Consider the following 25,324-nt stretch of genomic DNA (forward strand, 5'->3'; position numbering starts at 1 on the left):
CGCAGGTATGTGGGACAGATCAGCCTCCGTGCGCTCCCCACCGGCCCGCGCCGGCCCTACCTCCGCAACCTTCGGGTCCAGGACCTGGGCAGATAGACCGCCTTGATCCGTGACAGCTGTCACAGCAGCAGCGTCAGCGGCTGCCATGGTTACCGCCACGCCCCCGGCTCCGTCAGTGCCCGTCCCCGTCCCCAGGAGAGACGCCTCCCCCTGCCTATTGGAAGCAGCCACCGTTACCATCAGCCCCGATCCTCTGGCCGCCTCCCCGCCGGGCGCCGTCATGGGACCCGCTAGCAAATCAGCGCTGCCTTCCGTCTCCATAACGTCGCCTCTAGCTTCCACAATGTACGGACTGGGCGCTGCCATCTTGCCTCCCGCGATCTCAGCATCTCCGTCCTCAGCCGCTGCTGCCGCACACCCGCTGCCCGCATCCTTTACACCTTCCAGACACGATGGGACTACCGCCACACCAACGGGGTTCTCTACGGCCACACCACCGGGAGTTCCTACGGCCACACCACCGGGAGGACATACAGCCACACCAGCCGATCCAGGTAGGGAAGCCTTCTCAGCCTCTTTTAATGATGTTATCCTGGCTCTTATTCTCTGCACTTTTTCTTCCAGCTCCACCATTTCCTTTTTAAGTATGGATTTCTGCCAAGTGGGGCAGGAATTTATTTTGACCCGTTTTGCAGAGATCCATGCCTGTGCCTTCCTAGACTCTCTCCTTAGTTCAGCCATATCCAAGCCGGCAAACTCGTCCTCAGACTCCACAGCCTCACCACAATCTTCATCATCAGTAAAGTCTGACGACTGCTCCGACTCATCGCCAGACATCCCCTCCAACAGGTCCTGGGCGTCCGGGCAGAGAAGCCCCTCCTCACCCTCCGGGCTGGTAAGCACCACCGCGCTCCCCTGAGTTACCCCACTCAGGGGACCAGATCCCGAGGGTTTGGGGCCCTCTCCAGGTTCCTCCACCTGGATAGCCCGGCAGGGCTCACTGCCGACCTCGCTGGGGGTGAGCTGGGTAAGCAGCACCACAGCTCGCTTTAGGCCTAACTCATCAGGCCCTCCACCAGGCCCAGAAGCCTGGTGGCCACCTCCAACATCCTCCGGAGAGGACTCCATCCCTCCTGGGGAGGGGAATGAAATAGAGTCCCTGGCTTCACAGATCTTCCACAAGGCCTAAGAGCAAAAAATACACGTCCTGCTCCTAGGGCTTCAACACCTTCTGTGAAATTTTGAGCTGTCTGCGTTTGCTAGAAGAGGAGATATCACAAAGTATATGCTTTTGTTGTTTCCATTGGTTTCAATGCATTTTGGCTTAAAACAAGCATTTGCTGTTTTCTCTTAAACGCAACATGGGAGAAAAACCATTTCACATCACATTTGTGGGACTTGGTCTTCAACACATTGTGTGAAATTTTGAGCTGTCTGTGTTTTTTACAAGAGGAGATATGGCAAGGTATGCATTTTTGCTGTTTCCATTGGTTTCAAAGCATTTCGGCCTAAAACAAGCATTTGCTGTTTTCTCTTAAAAGCAACATGGGAGAAAAACCAATTCACATCACATTTGTGTGCCTTGGTCAATCCTCTTTATTTGAGAATTGCAACATGTAAAACATTAAAATTACAATAAATAATGAGGTTCACAGACTTAAAAAACATAGTAAAGTAAACCAAAATATTCAAATCCACAGACATCAAAGAGACAAAAATGGTATTTCCACAGCTTAGATCAAGCATAATACAGATAATCAGACACTTAAGCTTCAGTGTCAAAAAACCCATAACTAGACACAGCCTAAGCCTACCTGGCTAAAGGGCTTCATCTTATTAAGGGCTGCCTACAGCAGCCATCACACACACAAACTCCATCCATGCCACCCAGACAAGACAACACCTTGCTACTCCCCCCACCAACTAACCACCACCTCACCCAACGAATCCCACCACCACTCTAACCACTATCCACCAACACTAACTCCTTTGACAAAGAGAAAGTAAAAAAGAGCAGTTTAGATACATGTAAACCATCTCAATAAAAAACAAGTCAATCAAAATCTACAGGGGAAAGAAGTGAAAGTGACAGAAAGCCAAAGAAACAAACAGAGAGAGACTGCCTGCCACCCACTAAGGGGGTTTCAGGTGTCTCCACCTCCTAGACCACCCGAGGGCATCCAGCCTCTCTCTATCCATGTCCATCATCCTTCTCACCTCATGAAGAATACCACCCACCACCTCTAAACAGGGGAGGATTTTATTTCTCAATGGCAATAAACACCGTGCGTTCCATAGGTGATACCTAACCGCTAGACTGACTAAAAAAATAGTGACTAAATCAAACCGCCCATACCCTTTGAAGGCTCCATAAACCCACTCAGGGTAACTCAGCCCCGAAAGGCACGGGATGCGTAAAGATCTTGAAACTGCCTTACACACCTCCACTGTGAAGGGACACCTCAAAAGGAAGTGGTCCATGGTCTCCTCCTCCCCTTGACAACCCTCGCGTGGACAATCATGGTCATCGGCACTACGGCTCTTGATGTTTCCCCTCACGTAGAGCCTCCCTTGAAAGGAAAGCCAGGCAATGTCCCTAAACTTCAAAGGGATTCTCTCCGACATCAGCAAAGAGATCCCGTTTGAGCAGACTATGCCCGGGCAGTCCCTCAGCGACAACGGAGCATAGAAGTGGGAGCGCAAAATGCTTCTCCCCAACTGCTTCCTGGAGAAGGTTTTGATGCTCCCCACAACCAGCTTCCACCGTCTCGTCACCTTCAAGCATAGGATGACGTAGATCGGGAGGTATCCACACCTGACTCTAAGAATTCTTACACGGCCACCATCTTTCCATAGATCGAGGAAGGGAAGCACCCAGGCTCTAAAACTCTCTACCCATTGAGGGGGAGTCTCCAAAAACAGACTACCAAGATTGAGCTTTAAGAAAGTCGTGGCAAAGAAAACCACAGGGCTGACCATGTTGAGCCCGCCCTCTTCCCTCAACCGGTAGGTTACGCCTCTCTTGACGATGTTCATGTTGTTTCCCCACAAAAGCAGGAAGAACAAGGAGTTCATCCGGGTCTTTAAAGATTGAGGCAAGAAACACACATAACTGACATACAAAAATACTGGGACCAGAGAAGTCTTGATCAAATGAACCCTTTCCCTGAAAGAAAGCTTCCACCTACTCCAAGCCTGCACCTTCCTGGTAGCATCTCCCAACCTCTTCTCCCAGTTTTGAGTGGCATAATCACCACGGCCAAATGTAATACCTAAGATCTTTACTTCAGGACTGGCCCGGGGGAGGCCTTCCGGAAGGTCAAACTCATCACCTTCCTCCCCCATCCAGAAAGCTTCACACTTATCTTGGTTTACTCTGGAGCTCGATGCCTCAGAGTATTCTGAGATGAGGTGTTCCACATCACGCGCCTCTGCCACGGATGACAGGACAACTGTGACATCATCTGCATAGGCAACCACTCTCAGAGGAGTCTCCGGGCCCAGCTGCACCCCTCCCACAGTGCCACAATCAATCCTCCTTATGAAAGGATCAATTGCGAACACATACAGGGGGGGGCTCAGGGGGCATCCCTGACGGACACCGGAGTCAACCCTAAAAGCAGGGCCTACCCAACCATTAACAAGCGGGAAGCTCTCGGCCTGATTATACAAAACTTGAAGCCAATTGATAACCCTTGCTAGGAGACCTTACCTCTCCAGTACAGCCCACAGATACTTATGGTTCACTCGATCAAAGGCCTTAGACTGATCCAATGCCAGTAAGTACTTGCCCCACTTTCCAGCACGGCATCGCTCCACGGTCTCCCGGACGCCAAGGACAGCACTAAATGTGCTACGGCCCTTCACGGTACAGTGCTGAGATTGAGACAGCACTAGCCCGGAAACTTCCATCAGCCTATTAAAGAGTATTTTTGCCAGAATCTTCCTGTCCATATTGAAAAGAGCGATGGGGCGCCAGTTCTCAATACGTGACGGATCCATTCCCTTGGATAACAATATAAGAGCAGAGGACCTCATGGAGGGAGGGTGCAACCCCTCTCCCAGGCTCTCATTATAAACCACCATGAGGTGAGGAGCCAAGACGTAAACAAAGGCTTTATAAAATTCCGATGTTAACCCATCCGGTCCCGGGGATTTTTTGATGGATAACCCACCTATGGCTCTCTTGACCTCCTCCACCGTTACATCATCACCCAAGGTGTCAAAAGAGGCATCAAGTCCTTCAAGCCCCGGCGTCTCCCTCAGAAATGCCTCCATCCTTTCTCTGATGAGTGGCTGCTCAGACAAAAGGTCGGAGTAGTAAGACCTGATGACTCCCAAGATACCCTTCTTATCCTTGCAAAGAGTACCCTGGTCATCAAACAGGCCCCTGACCTCCCTCAAATCAACTGATCTTCTACAATTCTGGTAAGGATCAGGTGAGTGGTATTTCCCATAATCCCTCTCCAGAACCAAAGAAGCCAGACGATCGTACTGAATCTCCTTTAGCTGAGCCTTCACCCGGGAGATTTCCCCACCATCTCCACCCTCAGAGATCAAGAAATCTAATTTCTTTCTCAATCTATGAATGACGCATCTCTTTTTCAAATTCCTCTGGGCTATCAGCCTCCGAAAGAACTCCCGAGTCCTCTTTTTACATACCTCCCACCACTCGGATCTACTCCAACCAGCCTCCAGAAGTGTCTCCTGCAGTTGAAGGAAGTCCCTGAAGGACTGACTGACCCTTTCCTCCTTCAGGAGATCAGAATTCAATCTCCAAAGACCCCGCCCTTTCTGAGGGGTTTCTGAAACATTCAAAGTTACACTCAGAAAAACGTGGTCAGAGAATTCTACCGGCTTCACCTCAGGAGGCAAAGTTTTCGAAGACTCCTTAACAAAAATCCTATCTATCCTAGACCTACGACTTCCGCTAAAGTAAGTGTACCCCGTGAGGTCCGGATGATGGCGAATGTGCACATCAACCAGACCAGCCTCTCTAATCATGCTCACTAAAAAATTGGCATCATAACTCAGAGTTGTCCTTGCACCCCCCCTGTCCATGGGCCTAACGACGGTGTTAAAGTCGCCACCAAAGACAATCTGCTGAGCCGTAAAAAGAAATGGTTTTATCAACCCGAAAAGGCATTTCCTATCCCAGGCTGACTGCGGTCCGTAGACGTTGATCAGCCTCAAGTCCTGCCCTCTCAGGTTGACATCCAAAACCATGCATCTACCCACCTGCAACTCTATAATTCTGCGTATGGTTACCATGCCGGTAAAAAGCATCGCCACCCCCACCGTATGGCTCGGCCGCAAGAGACCAGAAAGATGGACCACGCCTCCACTGGGCCTTAGCCCTGTGGAGGGTGGACAGATCTCCCACATGGGTCTCCTGCAAAAACAAAAAATCAACTTCAACCGTGTTGAAAAAATCGAAGGCCAAATAACGAGCGCGTTCGGAAAGAATGGAAGCCACATTAATGGTGGCACATCGTATGGGTTGAGGATCCATAGTTCCGAATTATTGAGATAGGACTCCATTTCACTTCTTCTTTATCTGATGACCAGACTCCTCATCTGAGGAGCCTGCTCGCTTACAGGTTGACCCAAAAGGGACATCCTCACCCAACAAAACAAACTCTTCCAAATCACCCTGCACCTCATTCACACCAACAATGACATCTGGGGCCTTAGCCCCACCCTGTGGGTCACCAGACCCAACCACCCCACCACCCTCCAACACCACACCACCCCCTCCACTTCCAACACCCCGACTGGAGGAGGATCCGGGTCAGGAGGCTTTGGGAGAATACTCTCTGATTATGACTCAGATACCTCCTTCACCTCCACCACTGGGGAGGTACCTAACACCTCAACTGGGACTTCATCCACCAGGTTCTCAGGTGTCTCCTCCACCACACCGACTGAACCCTGGGAGGCCACTTGACTAATAGCCTGTTTACTGGGGCCACCACCATCCATCAAGGCCTCTACCTCCGTACCCAACTCCATGGTATAAGGGTTCCACTCTATCTCCTCCAAACCCTCCACATGGTTTGTTTTGCTGACACTCTTCCCCCCTCTCTTTTGCTTGGGATCAGACCTCACCGCCACCTCCCCTAAAGTCAGCTCCTTCTTCTTCTTTAGCTTTTTCCTTTTTGACTTAACAGGAACAAACACCAATTCTTTGCCATTCACCCTGACCACCTCACCCTCATCTTCGGTATCAGAGGAAAGGACATCAAATTTGTTGGCACAAACTACATCAGTGTCACCCCTCCTCTTCACATTCTTCCCACCACCCTTCACCTCTTTCCACTCACCACCAACAGAAGGCTTAGCACTACCTAGCCCCAAAGCACTCCCATCAGGCTGTCTAACAGGCTGTACCACAGGCTGTTCAGTTGGCTGCACCTCCATAAACGCTGCTAAAACTGAACTCTCACTTTCTCCCGGGGGAATGACCACCACCTCCAACTGACCCCCCTGATTGTGTGAAGCCTCAGGGCAGCAACTATAAGGATGACCCTCAGCACCACATAAATTACAGGTCACCTGTGTGCATTCTTTAGAAGTGTGCCCATTTTTACTACACAATGCACACCTTGTAATCGGACAGTCATTACTCATGTGGCGGAAGTCGCCGCACTTATGACAAGTACGGGGCTGGCCAGGATAAAAGCATTGGATGCGATCCCTGCCGATATAAGCCGCCGAGGGTATGTGCCTGGTTTCTGCACCGACCTGCGTCAGTCTTACAGTAACAGAGTATGCACCCCCCCATACCTGTTTGGTGTAATCAATTCTCTCTAGAATTGACAGGACTGTACAGTGACGAGAGAGCCAAAATTCTATGTCCGCAATAGGGAGGGACTCATTGCGGACAAGGATTGTAATTTTAACACGGTCCTGTCTTGTCAAGGTGTTAGCCCTATAGGAGGAATAAGGGGCCTTTGACTTATTCAGCTCCCACTTTGAACAAAAGGCTTGCAGCCCATTAAGTGAAAGGAAGCTGAGGTCGAAGTCAGGGGTCCTAATGGGATGAATACATGCAAATAGATCCCTTGCGGTGAAGCCTAAAGAAAATACCATATCCAAAAAAACTGCTTTAGAGGGAACCTCACCCTCACCTATCCATTTTATTTGGATGACATTCCGCCTCTTGATGGGCCCTCTACTCTCCGACCATACCTGAGGGGCTGCCTTTTGCCTATTAGCACCTGCCAGGACATTGGCATATGAGGTAATACCAGGAGTAACCACAGGCTGTACAGGACGAAGAGGAGGAGGGGGGGCTTCCACCAATTGCCTACCCACAGCCAGACCATGCATTACCCCACTCGACTCCATTCTCAGCTGGTTAGCATTAATTATAGTGAGTGCTGCCTTCACTCTGGCTGGCACACTTATGTTCCCATAAATTGATTCAACAATTGCAGATTCCCCTGTACTCAGGGAACTATGGTCCAAGGCTGGCATACCCTGAGCCATGACCGTATTATCAACAACTCTCTCAGCCTGGCCACCTCCAGTCTTTGAGGACAGTTCTTTTGCACAATGTTTCCCATCAACTTGGGCTCCACAAAGATGGCCGCCAGTACCAGCCGCTGACAGTTCCTGAACAGTCTTCCCAGTGTCAAGGGCTACATAAAGATGGCCGTCGCCCGATGACGTCGCCACCTTCTCTCCGGCCACAGCTTCTTTCGCCTCCAAAGTGACAGCGCCGGAGCATGTCACCCCAGGCATACAGGAAGGAGCAGCCACCATATCACTACCATCGGCCCGCACCGGTACATGGATCGCAGCCTTCGGATCAGGAGCTTGAGCCGCCAGACCACACAGAGCAGCGGCCGTCCCCCCGGCAACAGCGTCCACCGCTGCCATGGGAACCGCCACGCCCCCCGCATCAGCAGAGCCCAGCCCCATCCCCGGGAGAGACGCCTCCCCCTGCCCACACTCCGTAACCAATTCGGCCATCTTAACTACTCCTCCGACAACCACACCGCCGGGCGCCATCCCAGGAGTACTTTGCCCACACACTGAAGCCTGCACCGCCATTGTAGAAGCTCCTCCGGCCGCCTCACCGCCAGGCGCCATCTTTGGAGCTCCGACCAGCGAATCCGCTGCCTCCACCGCCCACATAGACCCGTCACTGGCATCCATGATGCATGGACCGGGCGCCACCATCTTGGACCCTTACGACCCGCCAGCAGCCTCCGTCTCGCCAGCAGCCTCCGTCTCTCCTTCACCGCCGGCCACCGCTGATCTCCCGCCACCTGCTGCCTGCACATCATCGGGACCCAGCGCCTCTACAGCTGCACCTTCAGGAGCCTCCACAGCCTCGCCAGGTAAGGGAGTTTTACCTTCACTGCGTAACACAGCAATTCTCCCCCTCAGCCTCTCCACCTTAGCCTCCAGCTGCAGGATTTCATCCCTTAACACAGCTTTATCCCAACCACGGCTATTGTTTCTTCTTCTGCGCTTGGCAGAGATCCAAGCTTGGGTCCGCCGAACTTCCTGCTTTAGGTCATCCACACCCAGGCCAAGGAACTCGTCAACAACATCACCACCATCATCTTCACTGGACTCAGAGGAAAACTCAGACTCAAAGCTGGACAGCCCCGCATCCTGGTCTTGGCCATCAGGGCAGGGAGCCTCCTCTTCCCCTTCTGGACCGGTAAGCAGTACTGCGCTCCCCTGGGTTACTTCACCCAGAGAACCAGCATCCACAGGTTTGGGGACTCCCTCCAACACAGCCGGGCCCAGCACCACCGGGCTTGCCTGACTTGGCCCCCGGTCACCGCTGGCCTCACTGGGGGAGAGCTGGGTTAAGACCACCACAGCCCTCCTCAGACCAGGCTCGCTAGGCCCACCACCAGGCCCTCCTCCAGGACCAGAAGCCTGGGGATCGCCGTCATCCTCCTCCCCAGGAGGGTCCATCCTCTGCTGGGGAAAATACTCAGGAGAGACTGCTGGCTCAAAACAACCAAAGGCCTGGGAGCTCTAAGACACACAACCTCTTGCCTTGGTCTTCAACACCTTCTGTGAAATTTTGAGCTGTCTGTGTTTGCTACAAGAGGAGATATCACAAAGTTTGCGCTTTTGTTGTTTCCATTGGTTTCAATTCATTTTGGCCTAAAACGAGCATTTGCTGTTTTCTCTTAAATGCAACATGGGAGAAAAACCATTTCACATCACATTTGTGGGCCTTGGTCATAATCCGTTTATTAAGGTATTGCAAGACATGTATAGAATAAATAATACAGATAAAAAAACAATACCCAATATGAAGATGCAATTCATAACCACAATACAAACTTAAACCTAAGTTAATCTTAGGCCACTGTCATTAACCAAGACTAATACATAATAGGCTTTTGTTTTGTTTTATTATTACAGAAACCAAACAGGCTATCTGCCATAACAGTAAGTTGATCTGCGCAGCTGAACCATTCATACCACCATGACAAGACAACAGATACACCACCAATCCCACCACCACAAACCCTCCACCAATTTACCAACACTAACTCCATTGACATAGAGAAAGTGAGATACAGCACTTAACTGCATGTAAAACCATTTCAAACAAAAATAAACGACCAAAATCTACAGCAGGAAGTGAAGAATAGAAAGCCTAAGCAAGGACAAAGACAGGGTGTCAGCCACCCACTAAAGGGGTTTTAGGTGTCTCCACCTCCTAGACCACCCAACAGCATCCAACCTCTCTTTATCCATTTCCATCAGTACCTTAACCTTGTGAAGAACATGACCCACCGCCTCTGCACAGGGAAGGATTTTGTTTCTCAAGGGAAGTAAACACCGTGCATTCCTAAGCTGACTAAGTAAATAGTGGTCAAATCATATCGCCCATACCCTTTGAAAGCTCCATAGGCCCACTCAGGGTAACTCAGCCCCGAAAGACACGGGATACGTAAAGCCCTTGAGACCTGCTTACAAACCTTCACATTAAAGGGACATTTCAAGAGGAAGTGGTCCATTGTCTCCTCCTCCCCCTAGACACTCCTCACGTGGACAATCACGATCATTGGCACTCCGACTCTTGATATTTCCCCTCACGTAAAGCCTCCCTTGGAAGGAGAGCCAAGCAATATCCCTGAACTTCAGTGGAATTCTCTCCGATAACAACAGTGAGATCCCATCTGAGCGAATAATGCCTGGGCAGTCTTTCAGCGACAGCGGAGCATAAAAGTGAGAGCGCAAAATGCTTCTCCCCAACTGCTTCCTGGAGAAGGTTTTGACATCAGTCACCGTCAACCCCCAACGCCTTGTCACCTTCAAGCACAGGATGACGTAGGCCGGTAGGTATCCACTCTGGACTCTGAGGGTTCTTACACGGCCATCATCATACCACAAATCAAGAAAGGGAGACACCCAGGCTCTAAAACTCTCTACCCATTGAGGGAGGCCGTCCAAAAACAGACCACCAAGATTCATCTTAATAAAGGTTGTGGCAAAGAAAACCACCGGACTGACCATGCCTAGTCCACCTTCCTCCCTCAACCTGTAGGTTATCCCTCTCTTGACGATGTTCATCCTATTCCCCCACAAAAGGAAGAACAGGGCGTTCACCTTGGTCCACAAAGACTCTGGCAAAAAACATACATAACTGACATACAGAAAAATAGGGACCAGATAGGTTTTGCACAAGTGAATCCTTTCCCTGTAAGAAAACTTCCATTTCCTCCAGACTTGCACCTTCCTGGTAGCGTTTTCCAACCTACTATCCCAATTACGGGTGGCATAATCGCCATGGTCAAATGTTATACCTAAGATCGTAATTTCAGGACTGGCCCGGGGAAGGCTGTCCGGAAGGCCAAATTCAGCACCTTCCTCCCCCATCCAGAAAGCTTCACACTTGTCCTGGTTCACCCTTGAGCACGAGGCTTCAGAGTATTCTGAGATGAGATATTCCACATCACGCGCCTCTGCCTCCGAAGACAGGACTACCGTAACATCATCAGCGTAAGCCACCACTCTCAACGGAGCCTCCGGGCCCAGCTGCACCCCCCTCACAGTGCCACAATCCATCCTCCTCACGAAGGGATCAATCGCAAACACATACAAGAGAGGGCTCAGGGGACATCCCTGACGAACACCGGAGTCAACCTTGAAAGCAGGGCCCACCCAACCATTCACAAGTGGGAAGCTTTCGGCCTGGCAGTAAATAACACGAAGCCAATCAACCACCCTTGTTGGAATACCATACCACTCCAGTACAGCCCACAAGTACTTGTGATTCACTCGGTCAAAGGCCTTGGACTGGTCCAATGCCAGTAAGTACTTACCCCACTTCTCAGCACGACACCGTTCCACGGCCTCCCGGACGCCAAGGACAGCACTAAATGTACTACGGCCCTTCACGGTGTAGTGCTGAGACGGAGACAGTACCAGCCCGGAAATTTCCATCAGCCTATTAAAGAAGATTTTTGCCAATATCTTCCTATCTGTATTGAGAAGAGCGATGGGGCGCCAATTCTCAATACGAGACGGATCCTTACCTTTGGACAATAATATGAGGGCGGATGACCTGATGGAAGGAGGGAGCAACCCCTCACCCAGGCACTCATTATATACCTCCATAAGGCGAGGAGCCAGGATGTCTGAAAATACCTGATAAAACTCAGAGGTTAAACCATCTGGTCCTGGGGACTTTTTGATGGACAATCCACCTATGGCTATCCTGACTTCCTCCACCGTCACATCATTACCCAAGGAGTCAAAAGAGGCATCAAGTCCTTTGAGCCCCGGCGTCTCCCTCAGAAAAGTCTCCATCCTCTCTCTGATGAGTGGCTGCTCAGCCAAGAGATCGGAGTAATATGACCCAATGACTCCCAAGATACCCTCCTTATCATCACGGAGAGTACCCTGATCATCACAGAGGCCCCTGATCTCCCTCAAATCGACCGCTCTTCTGCAACTCTGGTAGGGATCAGGCGAGTGGTACTTACCATAATCCCTCTCCAGAACCAAAGAAGCCAGACGACTATACTGAAATTCCCTTAGCTGAGCCTTCACCCGGGAGATTTCCCCACCATCTCCACCCTCAGAGATCAAGAAATTCAATTCTTTCCTCAATCTGTGGACAATGCACCTTTTTCTTAAGTTCCTCCGGGCTATCAGCCTCTGAAAGAACCCCCGAGTCCTCTTCTTACATACCTCCCACCACTCCGACCTACTCCAGCCAGCCTCCAGAAGTGACTCCTGTGATTGAAAGAAGTCTCTAAAAGACTGACTGACCCTCTCCTCCTTCAGAAGTTCTGAATTCAAGCGCCATAGGCCCCGTCCTTTCTGAGGAGTCTCTGAAACATTCAAAGTAACAGAAAAACGTGGTCGGAGAATTCTACCGGCTTCACCTCTGGAGGCAAAGTTTTCGAAGACTCCTTAACAAAAAACCTGTCTATTCTAGATCTACGACTACCACAAAAGTATGTGAAACCCGTGAGGTCCGGAAAATGGCGAACATGCACATCAACCAGACCAGCCTCTCTAACCATACCTACTAAAAAATTTGCATCATAGCCCAGAGATGACCTGGCACCTCCCCTGTCTTTGAGCCTAATGACAGTATTGAAATCGCCACCAAAGACAATCTGCTGGGCCGTAAAAAGAAACTGTTTTATTAATCCAAAAAGGCACTTCCGATCCCAAGCCAACTGCGGTCCATAGACGTTAATCAGCCTAAGATCTTGCCCCCTTAGATTAATGTCCAAAACCATGCACCTACTTACCTGCAACTCTATAATTCTGTGTATGGTTACCATACCGGTAAAAAGAACCGCCACCCCACCGTACGGCTCGGCCGCAAGAGACCAGAAGGACGGACCACGCCTCCACTGAGCTTTCGCCCTATGAAGAGTGGTCAAATCCCCCACATGAGTCTCCTGCAAAAACAAAAAATCAGCATCAACCGTGCTGAAAAAATCAAAGGCCATAAAACGAGCACGCTCGGAAAGAACGGAAGCCACATTAATGGTGGCGCATCGTATGGGTTGGGGAGCCATATGTCTGAATTATAAAAGGTAGGACTACAACTCACTTTCTCTTTATCTGACGATCAGAATCCTCATCTGAGGAGACTGATCGCTTACACGTTACCCCAAAAGGAAGATGGCCATCACCCGACAAAGACACCTCTTCCAACTCACCCTCCACCACATTCACAACATCAGCTGCAGAGGCCAAAGCCTCACCCTGTGGGTCATCTGACCCTCCAACTCCAGACCCCCCACCCTCACGCACCTCCACAAGCGGAGGTGGACCAGGATCTGGGGCCTTTGGAGCTGCCAAAACACCTGACAAGACCTCAGGAGGATCCCCACCCGGATCTTCTACAGAAGACCCTCCAGGATCACCCGAGCCAACATCCATAAATTCCGGAGTTTCCTCCACTACTTCCACCTCCTTCACCTCCTCAGTCTCCTGACCTATGACCGTCTCCTGGCACATCTCCACCACTACCTCCACGTCAGGCTTAGGCCCCTCAATATATGGATCCCATACACCATGCTTCTCACCAGAATCCTCCTGCTCACCGGTAGACTTATCCAAAGCCTTCCCCCCCCTCCTCCTTGGTCTACCCCTCTTGGGCCTGGCCTCCTCAATCAATTTATCCACAACCTCCTTGCACGCCTGAGGCACCTTTTTTTGATCCCTTTTGCTTCTCTTTCCCCTTAAGGGATTTAGCAACCTTGCTAGGAACCACGCTCACTTCCTTAGCAGTAACCACATCCTCATCTCTCTCGTCATCAGACGAAAGAGCCTCGAACCTGTTGGAACACACAACAGTATCCCCTAGAGGAGACACCCTCTTTGCACCACCCTTCACTGCGGTAAACGGTACCTCTTTAGGAACTGAACCCACCCTCACTGAAACAGCCCTCTCCACTCTTTCACTCTCCCCAGTCCTACCATCCCCCTCTTGGCCTCCCGCTACCAACATTTTGCCCTTTGCAACAGTGGAGATACTCTGACTCCCGCCCCCTCCTGTCTTTCCTGGTGAAATTCTTGCCGACCTCTCCTCCAATCCCTTAGTAATTTCCGCAATCACCTCTAAGTCTGCGGCCAGCTCCTGTGCAGTACCCAGTTGGCCAGTCTCTGCAGGCTCATCATCCTCATCCTCATCATCCCTCACTGCCCAACGATCACGACGACTGGGCCCATCGTTGTGCTGAGCCTGCGGGCAACGACTATATGGATGACCCGACTCACCACACAGATTGCACCTCACATTTGAACAATCTCTAGGCCCATGGCCCTGTTTCCCACACATCGTGCATAGAATCACTGGACAGTCCCTAGAAAAGTGCCTAAAACTACCACACTTGTGGCAAGTGCGCGGCTGCCCAGGATAAAAACACTGCAATCTGTCTCTGCCAGTGTACGCAGCAGCCGGAATATGCTGAGTCTCCATGCCTGACTGAATAAGACGTACATAACATGAATAGGCACCTCCCCACACCCCCCTCGTATAGTCAATCTTTTCCAGGTCAGACGACAGAGGCATACAGTGTCTCGACAACCAGTACAAAATATCAGCCTTCGGCAGCGACTCATTCCTTACCAAGACCGTCACCTTCACCCTATCCTGCTTGGTTAAGGCATGGGTACTATAGTTGGAAAAAGGCGCTTGGGACTTCTTCTGCTCCCATATTGCGGTAAACGCCTGTAAACCCCTCAGGGAGATGAAACTAACGTCATAGTCTGGTGTACTCACTGGGTGTATGCAGGCATAAAGGTCGTCAGCCCTGAAACCTTGTTCAAAAATCATCCCCAGGAATGCCGCTTTATCAGGAGGCAATCCCTCCCCTATCCACTTAAACTGTATCACTTTCCTCCTTTTTGCAGGAGCACCAGCGCCCATGGTAAAGAACCTTGTAACTGGCGGCGCCTTGCTACCCACAGCACTTGCATATGACACAGGACCAGGCTTACTCACAGGTTGCTGACCAGATGTTGACGGCACAGGCTGCACTCTCCCACCACCCACAGCATTACCACCACCCACAACCGTAGGAGCTACGCTGGCAGATTCATCAGCTGCAGATACACTAGAACACACTGAAACAGACCCTTTAGGAACAGCAACCTTTGACAAAGAAGCATGTACATCAGAAGTGACTTTTACATTGGCATTACTACCCACATTGGAACCACCTGGTTTCACCTGCACCTCATCCGGACTGACAGCATTCCCTTGCACCTTAGTGCCAGTAACTGCAACTTTATTAACACCTCCCCCCTGCACAGATTCCCTCCTCTCCTTGTCAGCCAGGATCAAGTCCAGCGCAGCCAGCGACCTGGCAGGCACATCCAGGTTGCCATAAATGGTGTCCATAATAATAGATTGGCCCTTATTCAATGAGTTCTTGTCCAGGGCAGGCAACCCTTGTGCCAAAACACCAGCCCCCTGCACCTCCATAGCCTCTACCTCCTCCACCGCCGTGAGCAGCTGCATGTCAGTCATCACTCTCTCCTCCGCGTCCACAGGGGCACAGCCAAAGCCTGCCCCTGCTAACGGAGAGGGAGAAGTGACCACCGGACCGGCCGCCTGCTCCAGCCCTCCACCCTGCAATCCAGGCACCGGTCCTGCCTCGGACAGAGCAGCGGAGGACGCCCCCGTCACCATGGAAACACTAACAGCCGTTTCCATAGCAACAGCCGCGCCCCCCTCCCCGTCACGCACACAAGCCGGCTCCCTCCGCTGCAGTAACTCACCCTGACTCATCATCGGGCCCGTCCTCCGAGCCAGATCACCCTCCGGTACCAACGCCAGCACCTTCCGCTCCGCACCACTCGGGTCCAGCTGCACGGCAACCTCCGACTCCGTCCCGATCACTGAGCTGCACGGCGCCATCTTGGATATGACGTCAGCCGGCGCCATCTTTGAAGAGGGTAATCCGCACTGCTCCTCGGGCGAAGCTGGAACCAACGCCATGTTTGTAGAGGACCTCCGACCTTCTTCCTGTCCCGACGCCATCTTTAGAGCTGCAGACTTAGGTAGGCTCCCGGAACCAGCAAAGGCAGACGCCATGTTTGGAGAGGCTGATTCCACCGCGCCACTTGCATCCACTTGCTCCGGTCCCATCTTGGGGGAGTCCTGCATAGAAGACAGGACTTTGGGCTCTAGTCTAAAAGTAGCAGGCTTCAAGAGGCTCCTGCCCCCAGCCGACGTCATCCTGGACGCAGTCATCACCGGCACAGAACCTCCTCCGCCCCCACCAACAGCCGCCATCTTGCCTGTAGTTTTTTTAAGCTGTGCAGCCTCCATCTTTTTGGATCCAACCTGTTTTGACACAGGTGACCCGGCGTTTTTGCTAATCAGCGCCATTTTGGACGCCATTTTGGGCCCTGGGGGGACCCCCTTCTGGGCCCCGAAACCAGCCTCCTGCACCCCGCAGCCCGTCGAGACCACCACCGCTGGACTAGGCATCGCCTGCGGTAAGCTCCGCAGTAAAGACAAACGGTTTTTGTACTGTATTATTAGAGGATTCAGGGCCGCCAGCTCCAACCTAATAGTCTCCTTCTCCCCCGCTGTACAGTGCTCGCGCTTCCTCCTCCGTGCACTGACCTTAGAGCCAAGTCTCTTTAGTTCCTGACGCAGGCCCTCCACATCCAGAGCCTTGAAAGCCGCATCAGTGAGCTCCGGCTCCAGCACACCCGGCGGCGCCGCGCTCATCAGATCCTGAGCGTCCGGGCAAAGCTCTTCTTCTGCACTAAAAGGCAGATCTTGCAGAGTTATCTCCATGTCCTCTGAAACATCTTCACTCTCCCCGATCTCCTTTAGTTTAAGAGCTCCCGGGCGCTGTATAAGGCTCTCCTCCACCCGGGTCACCATTACCACAGGCTGCAGGCTTCCACCACCTCCTTCCTGGGTCCCAAATAAAGTATTAACCCCACGATTAGGGTCTCCAGGGTCACTGTAAACACAGGGGTCACCATCATCCTCCTCCCCCAGACCCCTCCATCCTCCTGGGGAGGGCTTTTAGGCAAGTTTCTGGGCTGCAAAAGATCCAAAGGCCTAGGAGCTGTAAAACACACCTCTGCCCTGGGTCTTGGTCTTCAACACATTGTGTGAATTTTTGAGCTGTCTGTGTTTTTTACAAGAGGAGATATGGCAAGGTATGCATTTTTGCTGTTTCCATTGGTTTCAAAGCATTTCAGCCTAAAACAAGCATTTGCTGTATTCTCTTAAATGCAACTTGGGAGAAAAAAGGTTTCACATCACATTTGTGGGCCTTGGTCTTCAACACATTGTGTGTAATTTTGAGCTGTCTGTGGCCCTCATTCAGAGCCGTACGCTCTGAGCAGAGCGCATGCTCTGAATGAGGGCCGCCCTCCATAATTATGGAGCGTCCTCCTGGACGCTCGTATAGCTGTGGGTCACCACCCACAGCCTATACGAGCGTGCAGTTTGATGGCCGCGATGGTCGTGACCATCGCGACCATCGCCACTGCGAGCCGGAGCCTGCGGTTGAGGTTTTCAACCGCAAGGCCCGGAGTGATTTTGGCTCTATCAGAGCCAAAATCACTCCCACTGACATCACTAGTGTTGTCAGTGGGCCGGCTTCTGACGGTAGGCGTTCCCTTGGGAATGCCTCCGTCAGGGTGGCACACCCCCGGCACGCCCACCAAAGGGGGCGTGCTGTCAATCAACGACAGCACGCCCCCTTTGATCAGACACAACGAGCGAAGGAAAGTCCTTCGCTCGTCGCATCTGGCGCATGCGCACGACGGAGCTCCCTCCGTCGTGCGCATGCTCAGTGCAGACCATCGACCCACTTGCGAGCGGACAGCTGCTCGCGAGTGGGTCTGAATCAGGCCCTGTGTTTGCTAAAAAAGGAGATATATCAAAGAATGCATCTTTGCTGTTTCCATTGGTTTTAATGCATTTTGGCCTAAAACGAGCATTTGCTGTTTTCTCTTAAACGCAACATGGGAGAAAAACCATTTCACATCACATTTGTGGGCCTTGGTCTTCAACACATTGTGTGAAATTTTGAGCTGTCTGTGTTTGCTACAAGAGGAGATATGGCAAAGCATGCATTTTTGCTGTTTCCATTGATTTCAATTCATTTTTGGAAGGAATGTAATATTCTGGTAGTGACAGATCATTTCACTCATTATGCCCAGGCCTATGTTACCCTTGACCAAAAGGCCGTGACTGTGGCTAGAACATTATGGGAACGATTCTTTGTCCATTATGGGTTACCCGCCAGATTGCATTCTGACCAGGGGCGGGACTTTGAGGGAATTTTTTTTTTTATAAAGCTCTGTCTGTGTTGCGGGATTAAGAAATCCTAGACCACCCCTTACCATCCCCAAGGGAATCCACAGCCAGAGTGGTTTAACCGTACCCTGCCCAACATGCTGGGCACCTTGGACCCCTGATGCAGAATGTATTGGAATAGGAGGATTTGCCATTTGATAGATGCATATAATTGCACCCGGAATTAAGCCACTTGATACTACCCATATAAATTGATGTTCAGGCATGAAGCCCGACTGCCCATCGATGTTTCCCTTGGATTGAATGCAAGAGATTCTACTGGACAAACACATATGCAGTATATATGCAGAATTAGGAAAGAATTGAATAATGCTCACACTATAGCTCAACAAGCATCTAGGAGAGCAGGTGCTAGGAATAAATGTCAATATGACTTCAAAGTGCGGGAAAATGTGCTTGACATTGGGGACAGAGTATTGGTACAGCAATTAGGAATTCCAAAATGACAAAAATTAGCCTATCGTTGGACACCTGATCCATATGTGATCATTGAGAAACTACCTAATATTCCTGTGTACAAATTGAGATTGGAATCAGGGGAGGGAACTATAGCTACTTACCACCGACAACACCTCTTGCCTATAGGGCAAGATATCCGGTTACCAGATACCAATGAGTCTGCTACCATTAGACATTCTAATTGGAAAGGTGGAGGCCGTTTACGGTCATTGGATACCCACTCTGAATTGAAACGAAATACTACTGCCTTTGAGCATGAAAATTACAGTAATGACAACTATGACAATGAGCGAGGTAGTGGATGTTTTTATTATGACAGTGTCCCTAGATATGCACCACTTACCACTAATCACAGTTTACCTTCTTTGACTAAGGGACCTATATTGCCAGATGAATGTTATTGTCCATTGGGTGATAATGATAATGACAGCAGATCCTGGAGGAATGGGGAAAGCGAGCTAGAACACAGTATAAATGATAAGGAGGTTATTCATAGTGGAGAATCTGAGATAATGTTAGAACACCCACAGGTTGGTGAGGGGATGTTGGGCAGGGAAATGCCACCAGGTATGCATAGACCTCCTTTAATACTGACATATCCCCTTTTGGGTGAACCTGCTTATTTACCTCGGATGGTTCAACCACATGTGGTATTTACTATGCCCTATTTTGGGTATGGTTGTCAAGAGGGGTGCCAATATTTGGTGATCTGACTGTAAGGGATGGAACTGTGCACAGATCACCAGGGGAAGAAAATGTAACACTATGTATAAAACTATGTATAAAATTAGGGACTGCTATAAGTTATAACTAAATATAAGTTCAATACATATTTGTACACCAATAATTTAAATATATTTATCTGGTAAAATTCTATCTATCTTAAAGAAAATAAATAATAAGAATATGACAAATATATATCTATGTTTAAGAATAACGGAGGGCTCGGATGAGCCAGAAGTGACTTAAACCAGGAGGCTGGGCCTGGTCCTGGGGTGGTGATCATTGTGGGGGTACCAACCTATTAAATCCTTAGTGGGAGGAGTAATGACAGAGCTTTTTTAAGGCCAGGCTTACAAGCCTGAGGCCTCTTTTCCTGGGATCATTTGTTCAGGTACTGTGTCCACAGTGAAACATACATACAATTACTTTTTCCTACCTCCTTGATTCTTTACTCTTTCTATCTCCTTTAACACCCCTTTTATCTTCCTTATCTTCCTTTATACCTTCTTCTTTCTCCCTTTACCCTTCCTGCATCACTTGGCCTGCCTGATTCCTGAGCTCCCTGTGACTCAATGGACCACCCTCACTGCTCTGTACCTCCCCCCGCCTGTTTCCTACCTGATACTGTGGCTGACAATGCGGACCCTAACGTGATGCCTCAGGGCATGTCATCATCGCTGACCCCCGCAGCTGCTCCAGCCGGAGGTCGTGTGTCGCGTAACTCCTGGTGCTGCTCCCTGCTTTGGACCCCAATGCATTGTCGCCAGGCACCTCCGCATTGCTGACCCCCGTGGCTGATCCCACCGGGGCTCACATGTCACGCTACTCCCAGCGCCCAGACTGCGCATGCCACGCGGCGCTTTGTTAAACAAGCCCTGGCCTCCTCATTGACCACTCGCAGTCTTGCTGCAGGCTGCAGCGGGTGAGTTGAAGGCCCCGCTGGCTCAAATGGTGGCGATAGTAGCCGCCATCTTAGGGGGCCCGGCTCAGAATGCGTTGTTAGTGGCCGCCATGTTAGGTCTAGGTGGAAGATGAGGCCTTATGCTCCTATGATTGCAACCCCTGCAGTGCTGCTGGGGGCTACGTCTCCCCTTGTTGTGTGCTTGCTACTGTTCTGAACCTCCTTCCCCTGTGGCTTCTTCCTCAGCCATGCTTGTACATGGCCATGCTGTGTCCCCTGCCTTTGACCCAGCTGCTATAATGGGGCTTTTTGCCAACATGGCAACTACATTGGCCCCCATGTTTGCTGCCTTCCTTCCTCATAATGTGCAAGCAGTGCCATTTAACACAGTGGCTTCCCCGACGGCTAGCTCCTCGCCACAGGCTGCGCTGATGCAGTCAATTGACACTGCGGCTGTCAGCGCAACTGACAGGGTCTCGGTTGAGGGTCTGGCTAGCATGCCTCTTCCTATCGGGGTTCCACAACCTGCCATGGCTCCGCAGGGCCTTGCTCCTTCTTTAGCAGATTCCGACGATCCCTCATGGGATGCTGGTGACGAGGTGACTTCTGATGCTTGTTGATCCGGGAGCCACGCTGATCCTCCAGCTGAGGTGGTTGGTGAGTGTTCATCCAGTTCTTATTCTACGTTTAGCTACGTAAGTTATTCCACCTCTGACGACTCCAGCGACACTATCCCCTCTGGGAAAGCTTGCAAGGAGCGCAAGCGTGCAGCTAACTTTGCTAGGATTGAGGCCTACAGGCGTTCAAGTAGGCCTCGGTGTAATCACCACACCACCCTGTGATGACAAAGTGCCCGCTGACAGTGCTGATGCAGGGGTTCGTTGCACTAACACTGCGGTTCTGAGGGGCATCCACCCTAGCAATAAAGACAAAATACGGAAGGGACATTATGTGGATGTATTCTCCCTTACAGATAGCATGCGCAAGGAATTGTGAGCCGCTAAACGCAAAGGCGGTATTGGTTTAGAAGCTTTCCAGACTTATTCTAATTGGCAGGCGGGGATATTTGTCTTCTCAGCCTGCTATTTGGAAACTCGCCACGCTGAACACCACAATATCATTTGGTACTTTCACCTTATTCATAGTATGCAGAGGTCCGGCCGAGGGGTTGCATGGCGTGTTTATGATGGAGAATTTCGTTGTAAGCAGGACAGGCTCCCCATTATTGATTTTGGGTGCAAGGATGTTGAGGTCTGGCTCGACATCACTCAGGGACCTAAATTTTCCCTGGCTGCAGTTGGCCAGAGAAGGAAATTAGGTGCTAGCCGGCCAGGCCCATCCAGCAGCAGTAAGGTTAAGTGCTTCGCATTTAACTCTACTCAGTGTTCCTTTGGTCAGTGGTGTCGTTTTCACCACCTCTGTAGCAAATGCAGGGATGCCCATCCAGCTTCCGGCTGCTCAAAACCTGGCACTCCTCCAACCCCCAGAAAACCTGCCGGCACTGGGCCTGCTAGTTAAAACTGTTTCCCCTGTTAACCTAGATGCCATGGCCAAATGGCTTGCATGGTACCCTGACACAGTTGCAGCACATTTTTGAGTGACTGTTTAAAGTTTGGTTTCTATTTGCCGATAGCTTCAGTCATGCCTGTGGGTTCTCCATGGAACCTTCGATCTGCAATTGAGCTGCCCCACATAGTTAAGGATAAAGTCCTTAAGTAGGTGGGCCTCGGTCACATCATAGGTCCTTTTCTTGAGCCACCAATAGCAGACTTGGTATTGTCCCCCATCGGCGTGGTCCCTAAGAAGATGCCAGGTTCTTTTAGGCCCATTCAGCATCTGTCTTGCCAATCTGGCCGTTCAGTTAATGATGCCATTCCGCAGGAGCTTTGCTCGGGGTCTTATCAGTCTTTTGATGAGGCGCTGGACTTAGTCAGGGCTCACGGACCTGGAGCATTGATGGGTAGATGTTGAGTCAGCTTTTTGCTTGTTGCCCCTGCACCCGGACCCAATCAGTTACATGGGTTTTCATTTGGATGATGGATACTATATAGACAAGTGCTTGCCTATGGGGTGTTCTGTGTCCTGTGCTTATTTCAAAAGGTTCAGCACCTTTCTCCATTGGTGCATCAAGGCTGGCATGGTTTGGCCCATTACCTGGATGACTTTCTGTGCGTCGGCCCTGCTGATTCCCCACGTTGCGGGTTCTTGTTAAAGTCCATTCAGGCCCTTTTTTACTTTTTTGGGGTTCTGATTGCCAGCGAGAAAACCTTGGGCCCCGTTTCCTGGCTGTCCTATCTGGGTATCGAAATCGATACCTCGGATAGCTGCTGCAGACTTCCAGCTGAAAAAATTCTCAAATTAAAACATGCCATTCAGGATTGCCTGGCTGCGGGTAAGGTGACACTGCGGCAAGCACAATCTCTCCTGGGTTTGCTCAATTTCTCATGCCGGGTGATCCCCATGGGTAGGGTGTTTTCCAGGAAGCTACAGGCACACCATTTTATTCGGCTCTCTGCGGAAATAAAAAGGGATCTAGCTATTTGGCTTTCTTTTCTAGATGATTTTAATGGTGTTCTCTTGTGGCTGCCCCCTCCGGTCCCCATTCAGTTACAGTTGTTCACTGATGTGGCCAGCTCATCGGGATTTGGGTGCTACCTCGGAGGGTCATGGGTTTGCTGCCCCATGGTCGGCGGAATGGTTTTCCAGGGGTTTAACTAAAGACCTGCTACTCCTTGAATTGTTTCCCATTATGGTGGTGCTGGAACTGTGGGCTTCTGAGTTGCGTGATAGGAGTATTGTTTTTAGATGCGACAACCTAGGCATTGTGCATGCTGTTAGTGGACAGCGCACCTCTTCCTTGCCAGCCTTATGCTTGCTCGTGCAGTTAGTGCTGCGTTGCTTACAATTTAACATCTTGTTCAAGGCAATTCACATTCAGGGCTCAGACAATAACATCACTGAGGCGCTCTCCCATTTTCAGTGGGACAGGTTTAGGTCGCTTGCTCCTAAGGCTTGTTTAGTTGGTGAGCCTTGCCCCCCCTATATTTGGCAGGTCATCGAGCCGGCATGGAGGGCCTAGCCGAGCAATCCCTTGCTCCGGCTACATTGCGGGCCTATCAGAATGTTTGGTCCGAATGGGATAGCTATCTCCATCACCGTGGAAGCAGAGATGAGAGCACGCATAGCTTTCTTTTGTGTGGAGTCTTTATGTCTCTCGTCGATCTCGGGCTGTAGCTTTGCGCATGCTGGCAGGCATTTCTTTCTTCTCGCTACTGAAAAGGCATCCAGACCTTACAAAGAGCTTTGCTGTTATTAAGGCCCTATAGGGATGGGCTTGCGCCTCTCCTCGGCCAGTTGATAAGAGCCGGCCAATCGATATTCCCCTATTGCTTAAGCTGCTAGCTGTGGTGCCTGAGGTTGTGGTTTCTCAGTTTGAGGCTAATCTGTTCTGTTTAGCATTTTCAATGGCATTTCATGGCACCTTCCGAATTTCGGAACTAGTTGCCCCTTCTAAGTTAGCGGTTTTGCCCATGTCCCGTTCTGATGTCAGTATTGGGGAGGGGGTGGTGTTGTGCAAACTGCAGCATTCTGAAACTGATCAGATGGGTCACAGCCGTTGGGTCTCGGTAACGGCTTGCAAGGATGACCGGGTTTACCCGGTACACCTGGCAAAGCTGTGCCTGGCATTGCAGCCTGTAGTTGGTGGCGCATGGTTGCTTCATGCTAATGGTTTGCCTCTTACCAAATATCAGTTTCAATTCATTTTTAGATGCTGTTTGCTTCACATTGGCCTCTCCCCAGAGGATTTCAGTACCCGTTCTTTTAGAATTGGCGCAGCTACTTCTGCCTCTGCGGCTGGCCTCTCGGTTCTGCAGATCATGGCTCTGGGGTGTTGGAAATCAGCTGGTTACAAGCATTATGTTAGGTCGGTGGCTACTGGCTGAAACTACTGTTCCGTTTTCCTGATATTTTGTCTGCCTATGTGTCATGTATTTGTTCATTTCTCTTTGTTCTATCTGTTTGTAGTTTTTTCTTGTTATGTCTCCCCTGTCCATCCTACTCGGGTAATACTTGCCACTTGTCACTTTCAACAAGTGGGGGTCTTGAGAAATTTTTATTTTCCTTGTCTAGACTGTCTAATTCAGCCAAACATGCAGTCCCTCAGCAGGTTTTTGGTTTACCTCTAGCCGAGTTGTTTTAATTTTTTCCTATCTCCATCCAACCCCCCCACACCCCCATACCCTCCCTGGTTTTTCCTTATCATTCTGTACTGTTGTCCAAACTAATCTAGATCAAAATCTTAAAATTAAAATTTGTTTGTTCAATGTTTCTTTAGGCAGCTAAAATTAAACTGGATATTTCATTTTATTGTTTAAAGTTTTGACTATTCAAAACTAAACATTATTTACTGCTTAGTTTAGAATTTAATTCTAATCAGTTTCCCATGGCTCCTAAAAATTTTGTGTTACACTCCTGTCTGTCACTTTTCTGTTAATTACTCTATCTTATATTTTAAAAAAAAATGGTGGGAACGATATGGGTTCCAGGATTGCCCTTGATTTACGGCTTGACATTGTGTCAGACCTCATTATGAGTGCTTGGCCTTTCTGTACTGTCATGTGGTCCTGCATTACCCCTATGCTACAGTGGCACGGCATGGTGCTCGTTCTCCTAAGGCTTTGGATGAGGCTCGTAAAAAGATCAATGTTGCTTTGGCGAAATTTATGCTGTCTTATAGAGGTTTTGTAATTACACATCAGTTAATACGGTACCAGGATAAGCATTTCTATAGGCCCGATGGGGTGCATTTGATGGAGGCTGGTTTTGTTTTGTTTGTGGGAAGTTTATTCTCTAGCATAGGTCAGGTGGTTTAGTGTGTATGGTGGCGGGCTGCGATTCTCTGAGGTAGAATCTTGCATTTGTGGGAAGTA

At 50.2% G+C, this 25,324-nt stretch overlaps 1 protein-coding gene across 2 annotated transcripts in view; it reads left to right on the forward strand.

Annotated features, from left to right (window-relative positions):
* The first annotated feature begins 242 nt into the window (after positions 1–242).
* The window catches only part of LOC148478160 (uncharacterized), a 31,786-nt gene continuing 6,704 nt past the window's right edge, over positions 243–25,324 (forward strand). Inside the window, exons 1-2 of one of the 2 annotated variants that reach the window (XM_088455853.1) lie at positions 243–554; positions 9,400–9,426. In XM_088455853.1, coding sequence (XP_088311979.1) covers positions 281–554; positions 9,400–9,426 — 301 coding nt within the window. In that variant the 5' untranslated portion in view covers positions 243–280. The remainder of the gene's footprint in view (positions 555–9,399; positions 9,427–25,324) is intronic. The other variant, XM_088455854.1, reaches the window with a different exon arrangement.

Source organism: Taudactylus pleione, unplaced genomic scaffold (genome assembly GCF_031769625.1).
Source record: "Taudactylus pleione unplaced genomic scaffold, aTauple2 ptg000674l, whole genome shotgun sequence".
Classification (NCBI taxonomy): domain Eukaryota; kingdom Metazoa; phylum Chordata; class Amphibia; order Anura; family Myobatrachidae; genus Taudactylus; species Taudactylus pleione.